The 26,594-nt window shown below is 41.4% G+C and overlaps 1 protein-coding gene across 1 annotated transcript in view; it reads left to right on the plus strand.

Annotated features, from left to right (window-relative positions):
* SLC9A9 (solute carrier family 9 member A9) overlaps positions 1-26,594 on the plus strand; it is a 640,527-nt gene that overhangs the window by 400,171 nt on the left and 213,762 nt on the right. Inside the window, exon 12 of the mRNA XM_065942379.1 lies at positions 22,097-22,250. Coding sequence (XP_065798451.1) covers positions 22,097-22,250 — 154 coding nt within the window. The remainder of the gene's footprint in view (positions 1-22,096; positions 22,251-26,594) is intronic.

Consider the following 26,594-nt stretch of genomic DNA (forward strand, 5'->3'; position numbering starts at 1 on the left):
ACTCAAACTCATGTCCAAGAGTCAGTAATACCATCCAACCATCTCATCTTCTATCATCCCCTTCTCCTCTCACTGTCAATCTTTCCCAGCATCAGGGTCTTTTCAAATGAGTCAGTTCTTTACATCAGGTGGCCAAATTTTGGAGTTTCAGCTTCAGCATCAGTCCTTCCAATGAATATTCAGGACTGATTTCCTTTAGAATGGATCAGTCAGATCTTCTTGCAGTGTCTACACAACTTATATGGTATACTTAACTAAAATGCCACTTAAGGACTCTCCATTCCTGTTCTATCAGCCTGGGAACTTTGGAATCCAAAATTGCCCCATAGGCAGCTCTCAGACCAGGTTTGGCCAATTCTACAGGTGCAAGCCAAGCAAAAATACATTAAGGAAAGAGATCCATAAATAAAATCTTTTGTTTTTTAAATGAAAGTATTTTTCACCTAGAAAAATACTGAGTCCTCATAATAGTACATTGTTAACACTTCCTTGTAAGTAGTGCTCTTATATGAGACTGTTTTTCAAATCTTCACTTACTTTGTATTGGGGGGATGTTTTTGGTTTCCAATTAAAAACTTTAGATCTCATTTAAAACCCTAAGATTTTTATATGAGCCAAGTGATTTGAATCAAGAATCAGGCTTAGCTTCAGCTTAGGGGAAAAAAAAAAGATTTCTGTAAACGTATATACAAGGGTTGTCTGAGAACCTGAGTCTTCCCTAAGCAACAGGACTCTGTTTTTAATGTTGTTTTTTGAAGAGTAGGGGAGGTGCACTGCAAAGCACACAAGATCTCAGTTCCCCAACCAGGGATCAAACCAGATCCGGACAGTGAAAGCATGGAGTGCTAAGCACCAGATTGCCTGGGAATTTCCAGCAGGACTTTTTCTCTTCTTGTCTCTTCCTTTTACATTCTTCCAGAGAGAGACAACCTGGATGACATCATCATGGTGTCAAACATTCCTTGCCAAGGCTTCCTCTTCAAAGCCCCCTCCCCTAGAGTCCAGTGTCCCCTCCCAATTCTGAGCCATGTCTCCTTCCAGCTCTCAGTGTACCTTGTGCAATTAATTAGGCCACTACCTCTTCCTTACCACTACAAGGCCACTAACCAGCTCACCGGGCACACGCTCAGGATGTTTGTTTTCTCCACTAGATAAGATGAACCACGCCAAGTCCCCAGCTCTCTCACTGAGAGCTGGGGAGGGCATGAATGGGCAAGTGGGTAAGTGGAGAAGGTCTCCTGAGATCTTCAAATAGGAAGAAATGAGTCATGAAAATGTTCTAACCAGTGTATCATGCAGTCACAGAAAAAGTCATCTTAAATAATGAATGGCCACATGCCACATTGCTATGACAAAGTAGACAAAGCAGTAGGCCCATATGAACTGAATATTCCACTAAGTCCACGTGCATGCTCAGTTGCTAAGTCATGTCCAGCTCTTGGCAACCCCATGGATTGTAGCCCTCCAGGCTCCTCTGTCCATGGAATTCTCCAGGAAAGACTACAGGAGTGGGTTGCCATTTCCTTCTCCAGGGGATCTTCCCAACCCAGGAATTAAACCCAACTCTCTTGTATCTCCTCCATTGGCAAGTGAGTCCTTTACCACTGAGCCACCAAGGAAGCTCTCCATTAATTCCTCATACAGTTTCAAATGCTGAAAATAAGTGTGAATATGGCGAATTGAGAACATCTGAGAACTAGCTTCAAACTACAACCAGTCCCATAGTTTTCTCCTATTATTAGGTCAAAATAACATATTCTTCACTTAGTTCCCAAATAAATTTAGAATAAAAGTTTTGCGCCACTGCATTTTTAAGCAGAAGATTAGATTCCTCTATTTGGCAGACCATAATATTTTCTAAGGGAGAAGGGAATGGCAACCCACTCCAGTATTCTTGCCTAGAGAATCCCAAGGGCATAAATAGGAACTACTGTTTTGGTAGAATCACTTGAGCAGTGTGGTTAACCCTTTCCAAACCTCAGCTCTCTTGGCTGTAAAATGGTGTTTACTATAGTTGGTCAGTGTTGAAAACCAAACTAGAAAATGTATATAAAATGCCTGGCACAGGGACGGCTACTTAGGAAACATTCAACAATTGGGAATTTTCACCACTTTGTTTAACCACCACAGAAAACGATAGCCATTAGTGCTTCATAAAGACATGATTCATATAAACCCACACTGTTCTCGGAAAAACCTTCTATCAGAGATGAAGGTTTTTATTCGTAAGAAGGTATGACTGTCAGATCATTACTGAGGACCTACCTGTGCTAGTGCTACTGACATACCCATGGATGGCAAGAACCCCTGACCCCTTCATTTAAGGACAATTGCTGATCTTCTGCTTTTAGTTCCAGCAGCAACTTACTCCTGGCACTAAGACATGAAACGTTATAAACTCAAAGTGAAACTCAAAGTATCAGTTTTTGTGAGGAAAATGTATTGTAACCCTCTCTGGGACATCACCCTTATGGCAAAATCTGTCACCTTTATGGCAGATGAAACCACCCTTATGGCAGAAAGTGAAGAAGACCTAAAGAGCCTCTTGATGAAAGTGAAAGAAGAACATGAAAAAGTTGGCTTAAAACTCAACATTCAGAAAGCTAAGATCATAGCATCCAGTCCCATCACTTCATGGCAAATAGATGGGAAAACAATGGAAACAGTGAGAGACTTTATTTTCTTGGGCTCCGAAATTACTGCAGATGGTGACTGCAGCCATGAAATTACAAGACACTTGCTCCTTGGAAGAAAAGCTATGACCAACCTAGACAGCATATTAAAAAGCAAAGACATTACTTTGCCAACAAAGATCTGTCTAGTCAAGGCTATGGTTTTTCCAGTAGTCGTGTATGGATGTGAGAGTTGGACTATAAAGAAAGCTGAGCACCAAAGAATTAATGCTTCTGAATAGTGGTGTTGGAGAAGACTCTTGAGAGTCCCTTGGACTGCAAGGAGATCCAACCAGCCCATCCTAAAGGAGATCAGTCCTGGGTGTTCATTGGAAGGACCGATGCTGAAGCTGAAACTCCAATAACTTTGGCCACCTAATGCTAAGAACTGACTCATTTGAAAAGACCTTGCTGCTGGGAAAGATTGACGGTGGGAGGAGAAGGGGACAACAGAGGATGAGATGGTTGGATGGCATCACCAACTAGATGGACTTGAGTTTCAGTAAACTCCCGGAGTTGGTGACGGACAGGAAAGCCTGCTGTGCTGCAGTCCATGGGGTTGCAAAGAGTAGGACATGACTGAACAACTGAAATGAGCTGAATTTGGACAAGTTGACACATGGAAAACATCACTATCTACTTAAACATTTATTGACTGTGAAAAAGTGACAAGAGCTTGTAGATTACCTGACCACGCTATATATAAAGTAAGCCAAAAAGAGCATGCCAGCCCCTAAGAGATGCTGAGTAATGAAAGGGGACAACCCAGAATGCTTGTCACCTCTCCCTATATCTCAAGACAAGATACAGAAAAATAAATAATCTTATTTAATTTGGGAAACTTCTGTGTGCATTTCAGTTTTTCAGGCATGTCACAGGTATCACAAAAATCTGACTGATAGTTTTAATCAAGTGAAACTGTCTACTGAGGAAAAAAAAAAATAGACTACATTGTTTTTCCCTGTTTTCTGCCTGAATCTGCTTCCTAACTGCTTGCTTGTTTCTGGCATTAGGTTGACATAACCTTAGAAAACTATCGATACACACAAAGCAAGCTCAAAAAATAAGTCTGTCTGTGCCATGCATAAATCCCTCTAATTCTGCCCTCAGGTTCTGTGGATAGAGTTCAGAAGAAGTCAATAAGATTGACTCGAGTAAGTTATATGTGCAAATGAGCAAGAAGCAGTTACATTTGAAAATGCCTTGTGCTAAATTTCCAATAGCGCCATTATGTTAATTGGGAATTTTCAGCATTTGCTCTGATATACTGGGGACATTCAAATGCCGTTCGGGCACCCAAGTTCTTGACAGACAGACCAAACCTCTGGGAATAGGGATGGGTTCCAGACCCACTGCCAGGCCTCCCACAGACCCTCTTCCAAAACACTGGGAACTTTTAAAGCCCTGTGGTCACAGGAGAGAGCAGAGGGAGACACGGGGCAGGTGCCCTGGTTGTGGATAGCGCCTCGCCCACCCTTTCCAAGAGCCTCGGTCCCACTCACCAGCTCTTCCCTCAGTGCTTGAAGACTGTCACCGGACCTTAAGGGAGCTGTTTTCAATTCCACAAGTAAACATGAAAGCGCACATGTTAACAACTATCTCAAAAAGCAAGCCCTTCAGAACTGTGTACTTTCCTTCCCCAGCAGATTTCTTCCTTCCAGTCATTTTCTTCCTGGCAGGAAGCTCGTTTTGGCTGCATGGGAAATGAGGGTTTTGACTGGAGAGTCAGAAACCTATCATGTTAGAATACGGCGGCTTGGGCTCAGGAGGCAACACAATGGCAGTGATGTGGGGAATCGGAGACAAAGAGTGAGACAGAAGGCACAGAAAGAATTGGGGAGGGAGAGCACAAGGCAAAATATCTTTTTCAAAATGTTGCCTCAGGTTGATCTTCTGCCTAGGAAAGGGGAAGACAATTTTCTTCTTCACATCTTTCCTAAAACTTCAAGTTCTTAAGATAATCATGATTTTTCATCTTTGTTATGGGTAACATACTCAGTCGGGAGAATGAAACACAGGTTGAATAACTAGTCATACCATTTACTATGTAACCTTGGCCTCTCCATCTCTCCTAGTCTGTATTCCCTCATCTGTTAAGAAAATACCCGTGATTCTGCAGGGACATATAAGGGAGAGAGACATGGGGTAAGCAGATATAGAGAATCCTCTGGTAGGCTAAGCTTTGGGAGCACACAGACTCCAAATTCAGTTCTTGAACCATTGCAGTAAATCCTCTCTCATTCAAGTCAAAGATCAGGGTTGATATTGTTGGGGGATAGTGTAATTTCCTTGGTGCTGTCTCATCACAACAAAAATTTGAAGCAACAGACCAGAGTTACAGCTCTCCAATGGACGAGTGTTACATCTCCGTGTTACAGCTCAGTTTTATTTAGAAAGTAAAGGAAAATGCACCCTCAAGGCATAAGGGCATGCCTACCCACAGATGCAAAGAGAAGAGAGGCCCGCAGCTCAATTTAGTCTCCTCTTTTAACATGTTTTTTCTCCTGCCCCCTGGGCCTTCCCTATGTAAACTGGGCTAGCCAGGAGTACTGTTTGTTTTACCTGAGGTCCCCACTCCAGTCCACTTCCTTTGTTCTATTTTTGTGGGCTCTTCCCTTTCCTTCCTTTTAGCCACCACCATCCTGAACTCCTATTTCCTATTCTAACTACCTAACATTCCCCCCTCAAGAGATGGGAGGCCCAATTCTTTGGGAATAGGGGTGTCAAGGTCTTTCTGGCTACTTCATGCTGAACTGGGACAGCGAGGGGCATTGGACTTCCCCCTCTTGCTAGTCTAAGGCCTCAGAGTCCTCATAGCAGTGTCCATCTAAGGGTGAGTGTTATTTTCTGTGGTCGACTGTAGTTTTATATATCCTTGTTGAACTGACACTGCATGTTGTAGCTTGTTGACCTGGGCAGAGACAAAATGGGTTAGACAACTGATAATACATGGAGCAATCACAAATAGCATCAATTTGGTGATGACAGGGACTAGTAGGGGCATTAGCCAACTCCAAATTTCCCATTTCCAGGAGGATCCCCAGAAAGAGATTGTAGCCACCTGGAGAACTCTCCAGCTCATTCTTTGAGATCCTGTGGGGTCTGAATATTTTTCTTGAGGACTGTGAGACTTTCTTTAACTTAGCTGAATATATTTACCCAGAAACAACACATCTCATTCAAGATGGCTCAAGTCCCTCTTTGTTCAGGGATCAGAAGATCTATCTCCTGCCTGTTTTGGAGTACAACCCCTGCCAAGCTGTGTTGGCTCTTCAGAGCTGTCCTGAGAAATCTTATCCCAGAGACTTAATTTTGGAGATGTTCATTAGAATGGCACTCATTTGTAGTTCTGAATAGGTATCTGAGATTTCCCAGGGGCTCACAGGTATACTGAATGTCCTCTTCTGTTTTTTTCCAAAGCTTGACTTGTGAGTAGTGAATCCAGGAGTCATGTCTTTGTACCTTGACTGCTGTGGGCGTAGAAAGTATTACAGGGTAGGGGCCCTTCCATGTGGGCTGTAGTTGTGCCTTTGGGGGCCCATCCTTCCATCTTTAATTAGGACTTGAGTTCCTGGAGCATATAGTGGTGATGCTTTAGAATCTTTTGGGTCCTGGTTGACACCCCACAAGCATATATCCTGTTGGAATTGTCCAATCGCCATGGTATAGGACAAGTGGGTCTGAGCCTCTGGATCTAGGAAGAGGTCATTGACATAAACAAAAGGTCTCCCATATAGCATCTCATAAGGACTAAGACCAACCTATTCCTTAGGGGCAATACGGGTGTAGAGGAGAGCTATTGGTAAAACCTCCTTCCATCGCAGGGAAGTCTCCTAGGTTATCTCTTTTATCACTGATTTTAAGAATTGGTTGGGTCTTTCTACTTTTCCTGAAGACTGAGGTCTCCAGGCACAATGGAGATAATAAGTAATGCCCAATGCTTTAGAGACCCCTTGGGTGATCTTAGAATAAATGATGTCCCACTGTCACTTTGTAATGACCTCAGTAGACCAAATCTCCGAATGATTTCATGGAGCAATTTTTTTTACCACCTCCCCAGCCTTCTCAGTCCAGGTGGAAAAACCTTCAATCCATCCTGTGAATGTATCTATCATGACTAATAGGTGTTTATACCCTGGAGAAACGCATCTGGGTGAAGTTCATCTGCCAATCCTCTCCTGGCAGTCCCATGTCATTGGACAGGCTGGGTCAGCTGGAGTCTTCAAGCCCCTTGGGGGTTGTTTAATTGGCAAGTGGGACAAGAGGAGCCTTTTAGTCATTTGGAGGCCTGTTCCTCTGAAGGATCTTTCTAGTAATCTTTGGAGGGCTTTCTCCTCTAAATGAGTGGTGGCATGTAAAGAGTTAACCAACTTCCATTGGAGGTTCCCAGGCAGAAAAATTAGTCCCTCCTTTTGGAACCATCCCATACCATCTTCTTGAAAGCCCTCACTCTTAGCTTTAAGAGTCTCACCTTCAGTATATGAAGGAGTTTCTGGCAAATTAGTCTGTGGAACTAATGACCTAATAGACAACCCCTATTAGGTCATTGTTCTGTAACGCTGCTCTCTTAGCTGGCTGGTCAGCTGCTTGGTTCCCTCGTGCCACTTCTGTGCTCCCTTTTTGGTGTCTTTTACAATGGAAGACTGAAACCTCAGTGGGCAGATGGACTGCCTCCAAGAGCCTAAGGATTTGATTTCCATATTTGATTGGGGACCCTCGGGTGGTCCAGTGGCCTCTTTCTTTCTAAATAGCAACATATGCATGTAGCACCAGAAAGGCATACTTGGAGTCAGTGTAAATGACTACTCTTTTTCCTTTTCCCAGCTTTAAAGCTCTAGTCAGGGCTAAGAGCTCAGCTAACTGGACTGAAGTACCTGGTGGCAAAGGTTTAGCCTCTTTGGTCTCAAAATTGGAGACTATTTCATATCCAGCTCTTCTTTTTCCATCCAAGATGAAGCTGCTTCCATCAGTGTATCAGATTTCCTCAGGATTGGTCAGAGGATCTTCTGACAATCCCTCTCGGGGTTTTGCCCAATGGTCCAAGGTTTCTAGGCAAGAGTGAAAGGGGAGAGAGCCTTCGGGGTAGGCAGGAGGGTGGCTGGGTTAAGAACCTCACAGGGGGTTATAGTGAGGCCTGGATTTTCCATCAGCATTACTTGATATCTGAGGATCCTTTGATCGGACATCCATAAATGGCCTCTCCCATTTAGGAGTTGTTTCACTTGGTGGATGGTAAAAATAGTTAGTTTGCCCCCAAAAGAGAGTTTTAAAGCATCTTCTACCAGGGTTGCAATAGCTGCCAGGTTTCAAAGGCAGGGAGGCCAGCCTCAGGCAATTGGGTCAAGCCTCTTGGATAAGTAAGCTACAGAGAGGGACTCAGGTCCCAACATTTGAGTTAACACTCCCAAGGCTATTCCTTCTTTTTCATGGACATAAAGTTGGAATGCTTTTTCTGTGTATGGCAACCTCAAGGCAGGTGCTTGAGTTAAGGCTTGTTTTAGTATAACCTCTGCCTTCTTTTGAGAAGTTCCCCACAATATTAACATAGGGGTTGGGGATGGATACCTCTCCTTCAGATGGTGATTCAGATGTTACCAAGTTCCTTGCATCTTGTGGCATCATAATCCCCTAAGACAAGGGTTTGAAAAATGTAGTACCTGGGCCAGCAATATCAGCAACACCTAGAAACTTATTAGACCTGCAGATCCTCGGGCCCTACTCCAAACCCCCTGAATAAAACACTCTAGGTGTTGAGCCCCGCAATCTCAGATTGAACAGGTCCTCTAGGTAATTCTGGTGTACTTAAAGTTTGGGAACCACTGCTATAGGGCCTTATCATAACTTATAACTAGCTGGTGGAAAGGGAAAGAGAGACCAGGGTAGGAACAGCTGTTTCTTAAAAGCCTTGGCCCAGAAATGACATGCCCTGCCTCTGGTCTCATTTCTCTGGTGAGAACCAGTTTTATAGCTATTCCTAGCTGCAAGAGATGCTAGCAAATGTAGTTTATGCAGTTAGAGCAGCATACAATGGATACCAGTAGACATACATGGATACATACATACATACCTGAATACTATAGGTACCAGTGGACAGATAGCTGTATTTGCCAAAACAGCCTTTTGCATTAGGACTAAGATCAGCATTTTTAGCTTTGGTCCTATGAGAAAAAATCCAGTGTCTAAACTAGGACTTCTTAAACCTAGCAACTATTGACATTTTGTTGTTCAGTTGCTCAGTCATGTCCGACTCTTTGCAACCCCATGGACTGCAACACACCAGGCTTCCCTGTCCATAGCCATCTCTCAGACCTTGCTCAAACTCATGTCTTGAGTCAGTGATGCCATCTAACCATCTCATCTTCTGTCATCCCCTTCTCCTTCTGCCTTCAATCTTTCCCAAGTCTTTTCCAATGAGTCAGCTCTTTGCATCAGGTAGCCAAAGTATTAGAGATTCAGCTTTAGCATCAGTACTTTTAATGAATATTCAGAATTGATTTCCTTTAGGATTGACTGGTTTGATCTCCTTGCAATCCAAGAGACTCTCAAGAGTCTTCTCCAACAACACAGTTCAAAAGCATCAATTCTTCAGTGCTTATCCTTCTTTATGGTCCAACTCTCACATCCATATATAACTATTGGAAAAATCATAGCTTTGAGTAGATGGATCTTTGTTGGCAAAGTAATGTCTCTGCTTTTTAATATTCTGTCTAGATTGGTCATAGCTTTTCTTCCAAGGAGCAAGCATCGTTTAATTTCGTGGCTGCAATCACTATCTGCAATGATTTCCAAGCCCAAGAAAATAAAATCTGTCAATGTTTCCATTGCTTCCCCATCTATTTGCCATGCAGTGATGGGACTGGCTGACATGATCCTTGTTTTTTGTATGTTGAGTTTGGGGACAGATTATTTCTTTTTCTGGGGTCTGTCTTACACATGGTAGGAGATTTAGCAGCATCCTTGGGCTCTGCCCAGGAATTCTATGATGACTCAGATGGTAAAGAATCCAGCTGCAATACAGGAGACACAGGTTTAATCCCTGGGTCAATAATATCCCCTGGAAAAAGAAATGACAACACACTCCAGTATTCTTGCCTGGGAAATCCCTTGGACAGAGGAGCCTGGCAAATCCATGGGGTCACAAAGAGTCAGACATGATTGAGTGACTAACACTTTCACTTTTCACCTGGGCTCTACCCACTAAATTAACAGTAGTGCCTCCTACCTTCCAGTTGTGGACAAACCATAAATGTCCCTAGATATTGCCAAATATTCTCTGAGGGACAAAATCACCCAATATGAGAACCACTGGTCAAACAGAAAGCTTATGAGTTGATCCTTGGAACACAACCTGGCCATAAGTTGGGTGCTACTCCTCACAGAATGTGGGCTTTCTTCTGATCTCTGCCAACCTTTCTCTTGAAACCCTCCGTTGAAATTTTCAGCTAATGGCAAGGATAATTCCGCAGTTTCCTACATCCACCTTTCTTACATAAAAATAAACTTCCAAAGCCAGAGGCATCTATGCATGTAGACTCAGAGCTGTGACAGAGCTAATCCTTCTGACAATTACCCTTCCTGGCTGCCTAAGGTGTCCAAAAGCAAACTTCATTTTATGCAAAAATATACTAAAGTTACATCGCATTCCTCAGTGGCCTCAGGTTGAAGTGCTTCAAGTTCAGGAAGAGAGATGAAGGAAAGAAGGTTCTGCTTGTCTGACACAGGCTTAGTTTCCAGAAAAACTCAATTTATTTTTGAATGCAGAAGGCTTTTTCACTGAAACAATCTGTTGGTTTCACTTCCATGTGATAAAACAATGTTTAACTGAAAATGGGACTGTGTTACAAGGTGGTACTATCTTGGAAAAATGTATTTTGAAACCAGACTGACATTTTTGCTGAAAGTATTTACCCTTTGCAAGGTCATGGGACTTCAGCAACAGTAAAAGCAATGCATAATTCAATTTTAGATCCAAACTATGGTTTGATTTATCAGATTATTGATAAGAATGTGTTAAATCTTTGAAATCAATCCCTTCACAGTACTTGAAGTGAAGGGGGAAAAGGGATGGCAAAGAATTTCCCAAATGGAAAGAAAGGCAGCAAAATAACTCATTTAAGGGACATTTGTTTTAAAGAATGGGTCAGTTTCTCACAGACATTTTTGCATCCCTGCCCAACTGCTCATTTTCCTTTAGGTTCCACTTGTGCTTCAGATGCAAAGTATGACCTTTCCCTTGTCCATTCTCTCATGCATTTATCCAATGCTTGCTTGCATGATAAGTCACTTCAGTCGTATCTAACTCTTTGTGGCCCTATGGACTGTGGCCAGGCAAGATCCTCTGTCCATGGGTTGCTCCAGGCAAGAATACTGGAGTGGGCATTAAAAATTCAGATGGTGTAATTGTAATAAATGGCAGGCAAAAAAGAAAAAAAAAAAAAGACCTGGATTAAAGTAGAGGGCACTTAGATGGCAGGATCATGACAGCCTTTCTGAGGCCTGAGATGATGAGCAGCCAGGGTGTTATAGCCACGCTTTCCGGGAAACAGACTCACTCAGAAGGACAATGCAGATAGTGGAGTTTATTACACTGGCGGGCCCAAGGCAGAGTCTCCTCTTAGCCAAGGACCCCGTCCAGCATTTGTGAAAATCTTTTATACCCCATGTGTACGTATCCAAACCCACCACCTACCCCATGTGTACGTGTCCAAACCCACCACCCCAATTCCCTTGAGACTTACATAAACAAAGGCAGGGTAAATACAACTACAATAACCCCATCATTCACGTGTTATGTGTTCAAACAGTCAATAATCAATAAGCCCGCAGTTACATTCCAAACAGTTAATAACCGATAAGCCTGTGCTTACATTCTGATAGATAGTGTCCGGAGGCAGGGGTGATTAGTGTCTGTTTTCTCTTAGGTGATGAGTAACCTGGATGTGATCTTCAAGATTCCCCTGTTTGGAGGGGGTCTATCCTTCCATTGTTGTTCCCACAGGCACTAAGCAGAGAGTTCAGAGTCCACTGGAGAGGCAGCCGAGCACGATCAGCACAGACAGGCCTGAGATGGAGTCCAGGCCCTATGAATTCCTTCTTCAAGGGCATAGGGGAAACTGAGGGGAATGTGGGAAAGGGAGATGAGAAAAGCTAGGAGTACCCCTCAAGGTGGGAGGAGCAGCACAGAGGCCTTGAAACAAGACAAAACATGGCTTAAAATAAACTTTATCTTCCCACATTTTTCAAACTCCAAACTTTCCTCCTGTCTTCTTATTCTCTCCAGTAAAAAGACCTTTCCCCTGAACTCCAGACTCTTAGATCCAACCACCTGCTCAACTTCTGCACTTACATGAATACTAGGCATCTTGGATTTTGCAGGGCTGGAATATACCCCTTGATCTCCCCTAGACACCCAAATCTGCTCTTCTCACAGAATTTTCCTCAATTCGTCCCATGGCTCAGGCCATAAGTTCTTGGAGTTCTCTCATCTTCTCATACTCCTTGTCAAACTCATCAGCAAATATTGTCAGCCTTTGACATTATTCCAGCACTTATGATGCTACCATTCTGTTCTGATCCACTTTTACTTCTCATATGAATTATGCAGCAGCCTTCTCACTGACCTCCTGCCTCCAATCTAAAGATCTGTTTTTCATACCAGAGCCAGAGGGATCATTTTGAGCATAGACTAGATCACGTCACTACTCTGCCAAAAACCTTCCTGAAGTTCTCCATCTCAAAATAAAGTTCAAAAGCCATGATGTTCAAGCATGATCTGGCTCAGTTACCTGTTTGATGTTATCTCCTTCCTCTCTCCCCCCAACTTGCCCCCCCCCCCATTCATCTTGTTCCAGCCACACCAGCCCCTTTGTTGCTGTGTGAACAGGCACATCCTTGCCTCAGGGCCTTTGTACCTACTGTTCCGGGAGCCAGAAGTGTTTTCTTCCAGATGCACACATGGCTTCTCCCTCATTAGGGTCTATGCTCAAATGTCACCTAACCAAAGTGGCTTTCCTAATCACCTTAAAAACTCCCACACTTCACATAAATACATCCTCTATCTTCTTACTCTACTTTTGTTTTCTTCACATATTACTTTTTACTTCTTTTTTAAACTAATCTGGAAGCCCCTTTAAGGCAGAAACTATCTCTTGCTTTCTGCTATCCCCTGTAGTCCAAATGAATGAAAAAGCACAAGAATGTCACCACCTCATACCTCCAGGGTTTAAAGCCACTGCAAACTTTCAATTCAAAAGCATTCACTGAGTTTCAAGTTTTGAATACTATGAGAGATATAAAGCTGTGTAAAGAAGTTGTAATCCCACCCTTTAAAAAGATTAATAATTGAGAATAAAGAATAGATCACATTAAACTACTGATTCATCTCGGACTATCATTTAATAATATGAGTGGCATGAACAATATGTTTTATAGGATTTCTAAGAAAGACAGAGCAATATGGCCTGGAGTATTCCAGAAAAACTTCATGGTGTTGGTATAGAAGCAGAAAGAAGTTAATTATAGGCTTAACAGTGGGATCATTGCATAGTGCATGCTCAGTTGCCCTGTCATGCTCAACTCTTTGCGGCCCCATGGACTTTAGCACACCAGGCTCCTCTGACCATGGGATTTCCCAGGCAAGAATGCTGGAGTGGGTTGTCGTTTCCTTCTCCAGGGGATCTTCCTGACCCAGGAATGAACCTGCATCCCCTGTATCTCTTGCGTTGGCAGGTGGATTCTTTACCACTAAGCCACCTGCAAAGCCCCATGGCATAGAGGCAAGAATAACAATTATTTCTGGGGAGAAAGAAGACCACCTTGTTGGTATGCAGATCTCAGTGAACTCAGATCTCAGTGAACTCAGATCTCAGAGAAGGCAGATAAGGAAAGAGGGGTTGAACTTCTGATTGAGGGGTTTCTATGGACTGTAGAAAGCCACTTACGGTTGCTGGATCAGATTACCACCTCATAAAGTTAGATTTTGAGGAAACTGTTTAGAGGGATGTTGATAATTTAGAAGGAGGGAAAAGGGAAGGCTGTGAGGCTAAGAGACCAGAGTGTCAGCCAGGGGCACAGTCAGAATGTGAGGCGATGGGCCCTGGACCAAGGTGAATCAGAGGGAAGGAAGAGGAGTCTTTGCCTTCAGGTGACTCTGCTGGATACAAATTTCTAGAGTTAGGACAGTAGCATGAATGACTCATACATGTTTAAGTTTCACAGCTGATTGTGATGTGTGCTCCTGACTAAAGACCATAAGCTAGTCTTAAAACCTCCATTTAGTGATGAGACAACACAGATTCAGATAAGGCAATCTGCTTAGGATCATGCAACTTGTCGGGGCAAGTCTGAGAGCAAATTCCAGGTCTCTTGACTCTCAATATGAGGCTTTAAGAGTCAATTAATAGTAAAATAGCAGAAGCCAAACTTGCAGAAACTCAACCACTCCACTAAACTAAGAGGTATCAATCACTTTTCCACATGTAATCTGAAACCATGAAGAATCAGAACATTCATCCATTCACTAATCTTTTATGTGCTTGGCATTAATGTAAGTGTCTGGATAAACACAAAGCCAGCCAATTACAGTGTAATGTCATAAATCCCCTAGACCAATCTCAGCTAGTACTAGGAATGTCAGTTAGCCTAATCCAGGCCCAGACCTCAGAGGAGGCTTCATAGAGAAATCAGAGGCTCCACTGAGCTCTGAAGATGAGTGGGAATTAGGTGAAACTTGGGTGAGAGTTACAGAAGAAAGAACTAGAAAAAATTTGAATGGAAGAAAAATGATTCAAGTATAGAAAATCAGGTATGCAAAGACCTCTTTTACCCCACCATTGAATTCAGTGTCTTAAACCTTGAACATTTGTTGACAATGCCACAGTTTGGGCCCTCATGCAGTTTAGCAGTCTTATCTTTTTCTTCATCAGGGTATACATGCAAAGCATACTTTTCATACACCTGATGGGCTTTCCAGGTGGTGCAGTTGGTAAAGTATCTGCCTGCCAATGCAGGAGATGCAAGAGATGAGGGGTTCAATCCTGGGTTAGGGAGATCCCCTGAAGGGGGAAATGACAACCCATTCCAGTATTCTTTCCTGGAAAATTCCATGGATAGAGGAGCCTGGTGGGCTACAGCCCGTAGGATCACAAAGAGTTGGACAAGACTGAGCATACATGCATGCATCTGATACACTTTGTCATAGTTAACCTGTTAAAAAAAAAAGAGTCATTTTTGTAGGACCATGAGCCCTGGAATACAGGAGTCCAAGCTTCCTCATCATTGCATACCCCCACTGTATCTTGGGTAACATGTAGCACAGAGTGAAAGCTTAATAAACATTTAGGTTTAGACTGTTGCTTGCACTTTCAGTACAAATGCTTTTGGGGTACTTTTATTCTTGTGACTTAAATGTAACTGTATATGACCTTCACCCTGTTCAGAACACAACTGCAAATTTATAATAGATTAAGTTTCACTTTTGCTATTTAAATATAAACAGGAAGCTGCACATTTTCTGCAGCAGGGGTCCTTGCCTGAAAGCATTCTTTGGTTCAATGGTCTTCTATTGTTATGAATAGAACATCAACATAATTAACATAAGAATCCCTTAGAGGCCAATTTTAAATGAAACCACATTTAATTGCAGGTATTCTTTTATTTCCCAAGATGATGCTAACTTTCCAACTGAGTATGTGAAATATGTCAAGTCTCTGAGCAGTAAACCCATCTAAAACAAAACGATAGACTGTCAACCCCCAAAAGTATGGAATTATGTCAATTAGTTCACCAAAACAAAGAGAAAAAAAAAAGTAAATCCAAAGAGTCAAAGTACCCATAAAACAAAACAAAACAGGTTTTGACAATGAGTTCAGAATTTCCTGGTTTCTAAGCAAAATGATATATGTTCTTTGTGAACAGTGTTTTGCTAAAAGAAATGCCTAAGTGAATACTAATCTTTAATTTCTAGTATTTTGCTAGTAGCCTAAGTAATTTATTTCAATCCTAAAGTCCTCTGTTTTCCAAATCCATTGTACGAAGAAGTTAAGTGTGCCCAGAACCTCCACATAGCAGATAATCAACGCATATTGCAATGGACTGAATTGTGTCTCCTTCCCAGGTGGCGCTAGTGATAAAGAACCTGACTGCCAATGCAGGAGATACCAGAGACACAGGTTCATCCCTGGGTCCGGAAGATCCCTTGGAGGAGGGCCTGGCAATCCCTCCCATATTCTTGCCTGGAGAATCCCATGAACAGAGGAGCCTGGTGGGCTACAGTCCATAGAGTTGCAAAGAGTTGGATACAACTGAAGAAACTGAGCACACACACACACATACAAATTCATAAATTGAAGCCCTAACTTCCAATATGATGTTAATTGGAGACAGAGGCTTTGGGAGACAATTAGATGAGGTCATAGGTAGAGCACCTATGATGGCCTTCTGCAAGCCAGAGAGAAAACTCTCACTAGAACCTGGCCATGCTGGCAGCCTGATTGTAGACATCCTGGTCTGCACAACTGTGACAAATATTTTCTATTGTTGAAGCTACCCAAACCATGATATTTTATTATGTCAGACTAAGCCACACTCTACAAGGATGGCATAGAATTTTCCTTTAAATACCAAAATCAGAAAGGACAAACATACCCACCTCCTAATCTGGCTTTCCTAGAAGTACTAAGTGAATTTTCAACTAAGCTTCTTTGGCAAGACAAAAAGACTGTGTAAGTTGCACATTGCAGGAAAAGTGGTTTTTATCATGACGCCATTATAATTCTTGGAGAAGGAAATGGCAACCCACTCCAGTACTCTTGACTGGAAAATCCCATGGATGGAGGAGCCTGGTAGGCTACAGTCCATGGGGTCGCAAAGAGTCGGACACAACTGAGTGACTTGACTCATATTGACTCAAGACACTAAGACATGTGTGTATTGAATGAAGCGATGAGTGACCATTGATTTGACAATTAATTGTCTAGGCTCTAAACGTGTGATCAGTAACTTTGGCAGATGAGTGAGATGTAGACAGCCCTTCCCATCTAACGTTCTAGATGAGCTTCACTTCGTCCACTTAGTGACCTCACCTTTCTCAGTTCCAGGCTTCCCATGCTACCAAGTCATCTCACGTGTTGTTGTTTAGTCACTCAATTGTATCTGACTCTTTTGTGACCCCATGGACTGTAACCGCCCAGGCTCCTCTGTCCATGGGATTTCCCAGGCAAGAATACTGGAGTGGGTTGCCATTTCCTTCTCCAGGGGATCTTCCCAAACTGGAGATCCAACCAGCATCTCCTACACTGGAAGTGGCTTCTTTACCACTGAGCCGCTGCAGAAGCCCCCATCTCAAATGTGATATAGGCCATATTTGCAACGTGCACGACAAAGTGTGACACACCTTTTAGGTGGTCATTACATGGAGAAGACCTGTGATAGAGCCATCTTGGAGTTGTTTCTTAGTATGTCACAAGTATAAATACAAGACAGTGGCTGTATTTTTTTTTCTTTATGAGATCTCTACATTGCATCCCCTGTAAATATAGTTTTATGTATAGAGTACAGATATTTTAGAAGTCAGAACAACATATATTTTTGAGTATATTTTTAGATCAAGAACTGCTGAGGTATAGATAATTTATATTTAAGAGCCTAGTTATGCTACTTTAAAATAGCAATTTTAGGAAGATAAATGATTATGTTCTTCCCTGTCCTTGATAACTAACATGAAACATTTACAGTAAGTGTGATATAGCAAGTTTTAACTTTTATTCCAATCTCTATTCTTTTCTTTATCACAAAATTCAAAGTAAAAACAAAACAAAATAAAACAAAAACCAAACAAATACACACATATGTATATACAAATATTCAATAAAATGAAAACAAATACTTAGATTCTCTCTTAATATTTCTAACACACACCACTTCATTTAGGGTAATGCCTTATTGTGGACATTTCAGGCAATAAGAACTTGAGAGAAAGAGAAAATGAAAAGACCAGCTCTCGTCTCCAGTCTTGTTCTGATTAAACACTGTTAGGAGTTTTACCTTAACCTATAAATTTTCTCCTCAGATATAGAAAGCTGTTGCAAAACTGTTTCCTTCTGTTCTCATTCTCTAATGACACCATTTGTATTTCCTGGAGAGAATATTATTGAAATATTCTCCAGTAATAAGGGTTATTAATATCCTCATTCTCTTCTTCTCAGCTGGGTCTAAATGCATGAGCATCTCTGATGGGGAACTTTTCTTCTTGAATATAGCCATATAAGTGTTCAGAATTTCTGATGCATAAGAACTTTTTTTTATTAATATCTACTTCAAATGTTATCTTCCTTATCTTCAGGCCATTTCCTTGTCTACATGGAGATTTAGAATAATTTTCTTCTTCCATTACATTTTGTTCCTTGAAGGTAATTTTATAATCAGAGTGCATGTTCCTCTCTCTTTCTGAGGCTTCCTTGTTTCAGGCAAAATATATTAAGTCTCTCTAGTCTAATTCTCTGAATCTTGTGTTATGCCACTTGTCTCTGGTATATACTCAGCGTGGAGATAAGAAAGGTGTATTATGTTAAGTTGGGAACCCAAGGATAAAAACCAAGGTAGTTACAGTTTTCCTCATCCTATCCTGTATCCAATTTCTAAAAGTCTTTTAATGTATGAATACAGACTTAGAAATTTAGAAACCTAGATGGTACAATAAATACTTTAAAAAATAGAACATTAAAATTTTATGTATGTGACTTAAACCTTCCTGTAGAAGTAACAAAATCACTACATTTGACTTATACTTGTTGTCATTATAAATGTTTATTTGCCCTATTACGTGGTATTACACAGCCTGTAAATCTCTTATAAGCCGTGTGTTACCCAAGACAGATTTTCCATTTTAACATTTTTATTTTACTACTTGTACTTTTATTTACTCTTCTTCATAGTCTACATCTGTTTTTATATCATCCCATTTTGATTTGAAATTTTCACATTTAATCTTCTTCAACCTCTTCTTGCAAATATATTTAATATGGATTCATAAAAATTCAATTAGCATATTATTATTAAAGAGGAAGAATGAAGCAAAAAATCAGATTTTAATACATCAGTTCAGATTACAGACTTTGTAAAAGTATGTTCTCAGGCTGGAGGAATTCTTCAATGTTATTTAATTATTTACTCATTTTCAGTGATCCATAAGCTTGGTTTTCCTTGTCTAACACATTTGATTCTTCCAAAAATTATGTGTGCCCAGAAAGACTTTTTTTGGTAAATACAGACAATATTTTTTTAGTTGCATGGTAGAGTATTTAAAATAATTTTGAAAATGAAAACTAAGACTCACTCTACCTGATATCAAATCCTACCATATACCTACAATAATCATGACAGTATGCCAACAGAATAGGAATAGAGACACAGATCAGTGGAACAAAATAGAGAACCTAGGAATTGAGCCAACAACTGATTTTTGGAAAAGGTACAAAAGCAATTCAATAGAGCAATTAAACATCCATGGGCAAGAAAAGAAAAAAAAAAAAAGAAGACTCTCAACCTAAAACTCACCGCTTATGCCAAAATTAACTTAAAATGAGCATAGACCTAAATGTGAAATGTAAAGATATATAACTTTAGAAAAACTTTTAAAACAGGGGAATAGCTTTGAGACCTGGAGCTAATACAGAGTTCTCAGTGCTGTGCTTAGTTCTCAGTCATGTCCAAGTCTTTCCGACCTCATGGACTGCAGCCCGCCAGGCTCTTCTGTCCATGGGATTCTCCAGGCAAGAATACTGGAGTGGATTGTCATGCCCTCCTCCAGGGGACCTTCCCAACCCAGGGATCAAACCCAGGTCTCCCGCATTATAGGTGGATTCTTTACTGTCTGATCGACCAGGGAAAAACAAGAATACTGGAGTGGGTTCAGTTCAGTTCAGTCACTCAGTGGTGTCCGACTCTTTGTGACCCCATGGACTACAGCACACCAGGCCTCCCTGTCCATCACCAACTCCCGGAGTTTACCCAAACTCATGTCCATTGAGTCGGTGATGCCATCCAATCATCTCATCCTCTGTCATCCCCTTCTCCTCCTACCCTCAATCTTTCCCAGCATCAGGGAATCAGTCAGTTCTTTGCATCACGTGGCCAAAGTATTGGAGTTTCAGCTTCAGTGAGTAAGGGTCTTTTAATAGCCTATCCCTATTCCCCACCCCAGGAATCAAACCGGGGGCTCTTGCATTGCAGGTGGATTCTTTACCTGCTGAGCTAGTAGATCATAGACTTGACTGCAAATAGATGATTCATAAAAATAAACATCCTTATGGCAGAAAGTGAAGAAGAACTAAAGAGCCTCTTGATGAATGTGAAAGGGGAGAGTGAAAAATTTGGCTTAAAGCTCAACATTCGGAAAACTAAGATCATGGCATCCAGTCCCATCACTTCATGGCAAATAGATGGGGAAACAGTGGAAACAGTGGCTGACTTTATTTTGGGGAGCTCCAACATTACTGCAGATGGTGAATGTAGCCATGAAATTAAAAGACGCTTACTCCTTGGAAGGAAAGTTATGACCAACCTAGACAGCATATTAAAAAGCAGAGACATTACTTTGTCAACAAAGGTCCATCTAGTCAAGCCTACGGTTTTTCTAGCAGTCAGGTGTGGATGTGAGAATTGGACTATAAAGAAAGCTGAGTGCAGAAGAATTGATGCTTTTGAACTGTGGTGTTGGAGAAGACTCTTGAGAGTCCCTTGGACTGCAAGAAGATCCACCCAGTCCATCCTAAAGGAGATCAGTCCTGGGTGTTCATTGGAAGGACTGATATTGAAGCTGAAACTCCAATATTTGGCCACCTGATTCGAAGAGCTGACTCATTTGAAAAGACCCTGATGTTGGGAAAGTTTGAAGGCAGGAGGAGAAGGGGACAACAGAGGATGAGACGGTTAGATGGCATCACTGACTCAATGGACATGAGTTTGGGTAAACTCCAGGAGTTGGTGATGGACAGGGAGGCCTAGCATGCTGCGCTTCATGGGGTCGCAAAGAGTCAGACACAACTGAGCAACTGAGCTGAACTGAAAAAGAAACATCAACAGATTAAAGGTCATCAATAGAAAGCTCAGAGAAGGCAATGGCACCCCACTTCAGTACTCTTGCCTGGAAAATCCCATGGACGGAGGAGCCTTGTGGGCTGCCGTCTATGGGGTTGCATAGAGTCAGACACGACTGAAGTGACTTAGCAGCAGCCATAGAAAGCTACAAAGTGGGAGGAAATATTTGCAAACTTTATAGCCAACAGAGGACTATTATCTAGAAGATATAAAGAACTCTCAAAATTTCACAATCAAAAATCCAACAATTCAATGAGAAAATGAGATAAAGACAAAAACAGCCATTTCACCTGAGCAGGTATACAGATAACAAATGAGCACATTAAAAAATATTCAATACCCAAGGTGGGGTGGGGAACATGTATATACCTATGGCTGACTCATTTTGATGCATGGCAGAAACCAACACAACAATGTAAAGTAATCTTTCTCCAATTAAAAATAAATTAAAAAGAAGAATAAAATATTAAATTCCACTAGGAAAATGGAAATTATATCCCAATAAGCTAGCAGAATGACTGAAATTTAAAACAGACAACACTAGAGGCTGATAAGGATGCAGAGAAACTGCAGACTTATATATTGCTGATGGGAATGTAAAATGGTAGTACCCTTCTGGAAAAGTTTGGCAGGTTCTTTTAAAAACATGCAAATACCATATAACTCAGTGATTGCCCCTGGGAATTTATCTCAGAGAGTTGAAAACTTATGTTCACATACACAGCAGCCTTTTTTTAACAGCCAAGACCAGGAACTACCCAGACAGTCTTTAACAGGTAAACAAACTGTGGAACTTGCAGACCCTGGAAATACTTACCACTCAAGAGTGAAAAGAAACGAACTATTGGTACATTTGACAACCCTGATGAGTATCCAGGGAATCAGGCTGGGTGGAAAAAAACCAATTCCAAAAGGCTACCTACTTTACAATTCCATTTATATAACATTCTTGAAATGGCAAAATTATAGAAAAGGAGAATGGATTACTGGTTGCCAGATGTTAAGGAAGAAGTTTGTGGGAGAAAAGCAGGTATGTTTATAAAGGGTAACATGAGGGATCTTTACAGTGTTAGGATGGGCTGAATCTTGCCTATATTAGTACTTAAGTTTTGCAAGACGTTGTCTTTGGGGAGGAAATGGGGAACAGGCACACAGTAAGTCCCTATTATTTCTTACAACTACAGGTGAGTCTACAGTTATCTCAAAATTGAAACTTTAATTCTAAAAAGAAGTTGTGTTTGTCAGTAAATGGTAAAGATAAATTCAGTGAAATAAGAATGACACTTATATAGATGTTTACTTTCCTTCGTCTGGTGTTTCCCTATAAGGTTTGCGAGGAGCGATAGCCTTTGCCTTAGCTATTCGGAACACAGAATCTCAGCCAAAGCAAATGATGTTTACCACCACGCTGCTCCTCGTGTTCTTCACAGTCTGGATATTCGGAGGAGGAACAACTCCCATGCTGACTTGGCTTCAGATCAGGTGGGTGACGCTGCTTAACAAAGGAAATCATTATGAGGTATGATTGTGCTGTACTGCCTCAGATGTTGCTGACTGGCCAAGAGTACAGTCGCATGTGTGTGCCTTAACTTTCCCTGGGGTCAAATCAACCTTCAGTGACAAGGTGAAACAATATGACTGATCACCAACAGAACTGACTTTACCAAGAGTTCTAGAAATCTCAGGATGATGTCTGTTCACAGTCTACAGTCCCTAGAAGTGACTCTATCTATGAGTTCTTCCATTCAATCAGATTTATTGAGTACAGTGTGATATGCTATGGCATTGACAAAAATGAGTAAGACACCAGTCTTCTCTTCAAGATACTTGTGATAAAATGCAATTTATACAGAAAAGGCTGTGATACAAAGGAAAAAATGAAGTTTTGTTTTTAATTCCTATAGCACTTAGGATAAAATTGAGGACACAGGAAATGCTTAAGTGTATTTGATTATTCAGCCATATGTTTAGCCAGAGGGATGCTATAAACACAGATTAGACAACTTCTCAAAGGAAAATGGGGTCAAGGCTTCAGTTAGGGGCCATTCAATAAGCAGTGCTTGGAAGACGATTGCTATGAACCTGAAAGATGCAGGTAGTAGACGAGATGGTGAAAAATGAATAGCTTGTGGCAACTGTGGGAAGGGACAAATCTATTGTAAAATGCTCTTGTCTTTATTTAAGTGTTTCTTTGACGTGGGTTCTCATTTTCTCAGAATGTAACAGTGTTTTACATAAATTACATTTTATTTCCCAAGGTCATACATCTTGATAATCCTGCAGTCCCTCCCGAGTCCCCACCTATTCTCTGTGAGGCAAATCCATACCCATCACATCTGACAGGAGAAGATCCACCTGACTGGGAAGGGACTGCCAAGATTTTTTTCAGACAAGGACTCTGTTATTCCAGCACCAATGTAGTGCCTGGCACATAGAAGAATTGAATAAATAATTGGTACATGAAAAATCAGATGGATGTAATAACCACACACATGTATTTCTTTTGTTAAGCCTTTACTGACAGATTTCTACCCACTTGACAAATAGAAGCAGGAGCAGAACTAACGAGTTTAGGATAAAAAAGCTTATGTCTAAACTGGGCCAAGTGGCTATGTGTCAAGCCAAATTCAAGGGGAAAAGGGCCTTTTAAAGTACTGTGAATATTACTAAACACTTAAAAGCGCTTTGACCAAAGGTTGAAATGGAGAGTGTTTTGAAATGCTTGTTGAACTATTTTCTAAGCATGTAAATGTGATCTGCAATTTCTTTCACAGTGGTAGCTACTTGTAGGCTCCTCTGGATGAGCACAAACATTGCATTAAACACTATAGTGTCGGCTCCTCTGTAAAGTGATAGTAAGATAATAGTGTGTTCAGGTTTCTGGAAAATAAATTCAGTAGGTGGATCCATGCATGGAAAAATTAGGACTTGGGAAGCAGAAATTAGAGGATACCAATCCCCACAAGAGAAATATATTGAATGCTCTATCAGGTAAATTAGAAGATTCAGAACATAAAGTGGTGCTGGCAACATTTTCTTTAAAGTAATTCAAATATAACTTATTTTCTACTATTGTGTTTCTTTACCCTGAAGTATTTGTCCCCAAAGCAATAGCATGTTTTACCCTAAAATATTTACCAAACTCTCCTATGTATACGTGTGTGCTAAGTTGCTTCTGTTGTGTCCCACTCTTTGTGATGCTGTGGACTGTAGCCCACCAGGCTCCTCTGTCCATGGGATTCTCCAGGCAAGAATACTGGGATGGGTTGCCATACCCTCCTCCAGGGGATCTTCTGGACCAGAGATTGAACCCACATTTCTTACATCTCCGGAATTGACAGGCAGGTTCTTTACCTCTCTTTCGAAAGGCATCCATTGGCTTCAGATAGATGTCATAGCTTATGTAGTCTCTTGACAACTGGATCAGCAGGGAGAGGGTAATATTAAACGGGGCCTTAGGCAAGTTAGGTTTATCCAGTTATAGTACAGTGCCTAATAGAGAAAGACAGTAACATCAACTGTAGCATCCACAGTAAGAATCCTGGAGGTCATCTTAGCCCAGTGTCTCATGGCCTGCTGAGAGGCACAGTATGGAGTTGCCAGGTCATGGAGATGCCTCAGTGAGAACTAGCTCCAAATGGCCCACCAATTCAATGCCGGAATTATCCACCAGCCAGAAGGGAAGAAGAGTAAAAGTTAAAACCACAAGCTTTCAAACTCAAATGAACATCAGAACCACCTCGAGGGCTCATTAAACCCCACCCCAGATTGCTGGCCCCTGCCTCAGAATTTCTGATCCAGTAGGTCTGGTTCAGGGCCTAAGAATTTGCATTTTAACCACACCCCAGGCAATGTTGATATGGCTGGTTCTGGGACTACATTTTGAGAACCACTGGTTTAGACTTATAACCCCACATGGAAATGGGGTTACCTTGAGGAGAAAAATTCATTGTGCATTGATCAAGAAGGAAACGGAACACACCAGAATAAACATAAAAGAATAGGACCGTAAGTTAGTGTGTGCTCAGGCAGAAGCACAGCACACATTCGGTTTGACCATGTACTAGTGGCACCATCGAATGCTCTACTTCCATCATGGTTTACAATGCTGTCAAAGAAATCCTCAGGTTCATTATGGCTTTTAAATGATAGTTGTCCATCATTTTCACTGTACTTAGGGAGACTGCTTGTTTACAGAGAAACATCTCATTAACCATCTTTCATGTCAGATGCTTTCCATGAAAAGCCAGAATGTTAGTAAACTGGGGCTTTGATAAAATGACACATAAAGTCGGAACCCAACGGGCGGGTATGCAAACATGATATAGAATGAACTCAAACATCCTCACTTGGCTATGATTTATTTATACACTTTGCCTTCCCTCTTATATATTTTTTACATTAAACTTTTTTTTTCTTTTTCATTATTAGGTTTGTACTTGAGGATTTTTTTTTTTTTTGTCCCTATAAATTTGTCATTCAGCTACAAACTATCACAGTAAGATGCAGTTTTATGTAAGGTAAAAATTGATAACATTAATATGAACTGCACTTTGATAGAAATAACTTGAAATGGCAATGATTTAAGCTTAGAGAAACTCTATGTAAAGAATGGTGTCTACATATGAAACAAATTCTCCATTGGCTAAGTCTTATCCTGGGACTTCCCTGGTGGCTCAGATGGTAAAGAATCTGCCTGCAATACAGGAGACCCAGGTTTGATTTCTGGGACAGGAAATTCCCCTGAAGAAGGAAATGGCTACCCACTCCAGTATTCTTGCCTGGAGAATTCCAGGGACAGAGTTTTATTAACAATAACAAAATATTTTTAATGCAGCATTTTAACACAGCATTTAACACAGAGACCTTTGTTTCTTAAAATTCTAGAGAAAAAGATTCCTCCAGTATTATTTTGGAGATTTTCATGTAAAAGAAAGCAGAATGGTCTCTGGATTAGAATCCAGGTCTCCTCCCTTCTGTTAAATACATTAATCCTAGTGGTGAGGAAAACTCAACTCTCAGTAGCCAAGGACCAGCTCTGCTGTTAACCAGGAAACAAGAGATCAAAGGTGTCAGGTTTTGCCCTACAGAGGCCAGTAAACAGTATTATCCACCAAATAATCACACATGTTTACAAACAAAGACACCAACAGAGTAAACTTTCTGGCCGTGGTAAGTAACTTGGGATGGTAACCCTATTCTTAGTCAAGGGTAGGGTGTCACGTGGAGTGAATGGAATGAGAGTAGAGCCCATTTGTTGTTCAGTCGCTCAGTCATGAGTGACCCAGTGGACTGCAGCATGCCAGGCTTCGCTGTCCTTCACTATCTCCTGGAGTTTGCTCAATCTCACGTCCATTGAGTCAATGATGTAATCCAACCATCTCATTCTCAGTCGTCCCCTTCTCCTCTTGCTCTCAGTCTTTCTCAGCATCAAGATTGGCATCAGGTGGCCAAAGTATTGGAGCTTCAGCTTCAGCATCAGTCCTTCTAGTGACTATTCAGGGTTGATTTCCTTTAGAATTGACTGGTCTGATCTTGCTGTCCAATGGACTCTCAGGAGTCTTCTCCAACTGTTGCTGCTGCTAAGTCACTTCAGTCATGTCTGACTCTTCACAACTTCATAGAGGAACCTGCAGCCTACCAGGTTCCTCTATCCATGGGATTTTCCAGGCAAGAGTACTGGAGTGGGTTGCCATTGCCTTCTGTAACACCACAGTTCAAAGGCATCAGTTATTTGGTGCTCATCCTTCTTCATGGGCCAACTGTCACATCCATACATGAATACTGGAAAAACCATAGCTTTGACTATACAGACCTTTGTTGGCA

The sequence above is a fragment of the Muntiacus reevesi genome, chromosome 8 (assembly GCF_963930625.1).
Source record: "Muntiacus reevesi chromosome 8, mMunRee1.1, whole genome shotgun sequence".
NCBI lineage: Eukaryota > Metazoa > Chordata > Mammalia > Artiodactyla > Cervidae > Muntiacus > Muntiacus reevesi.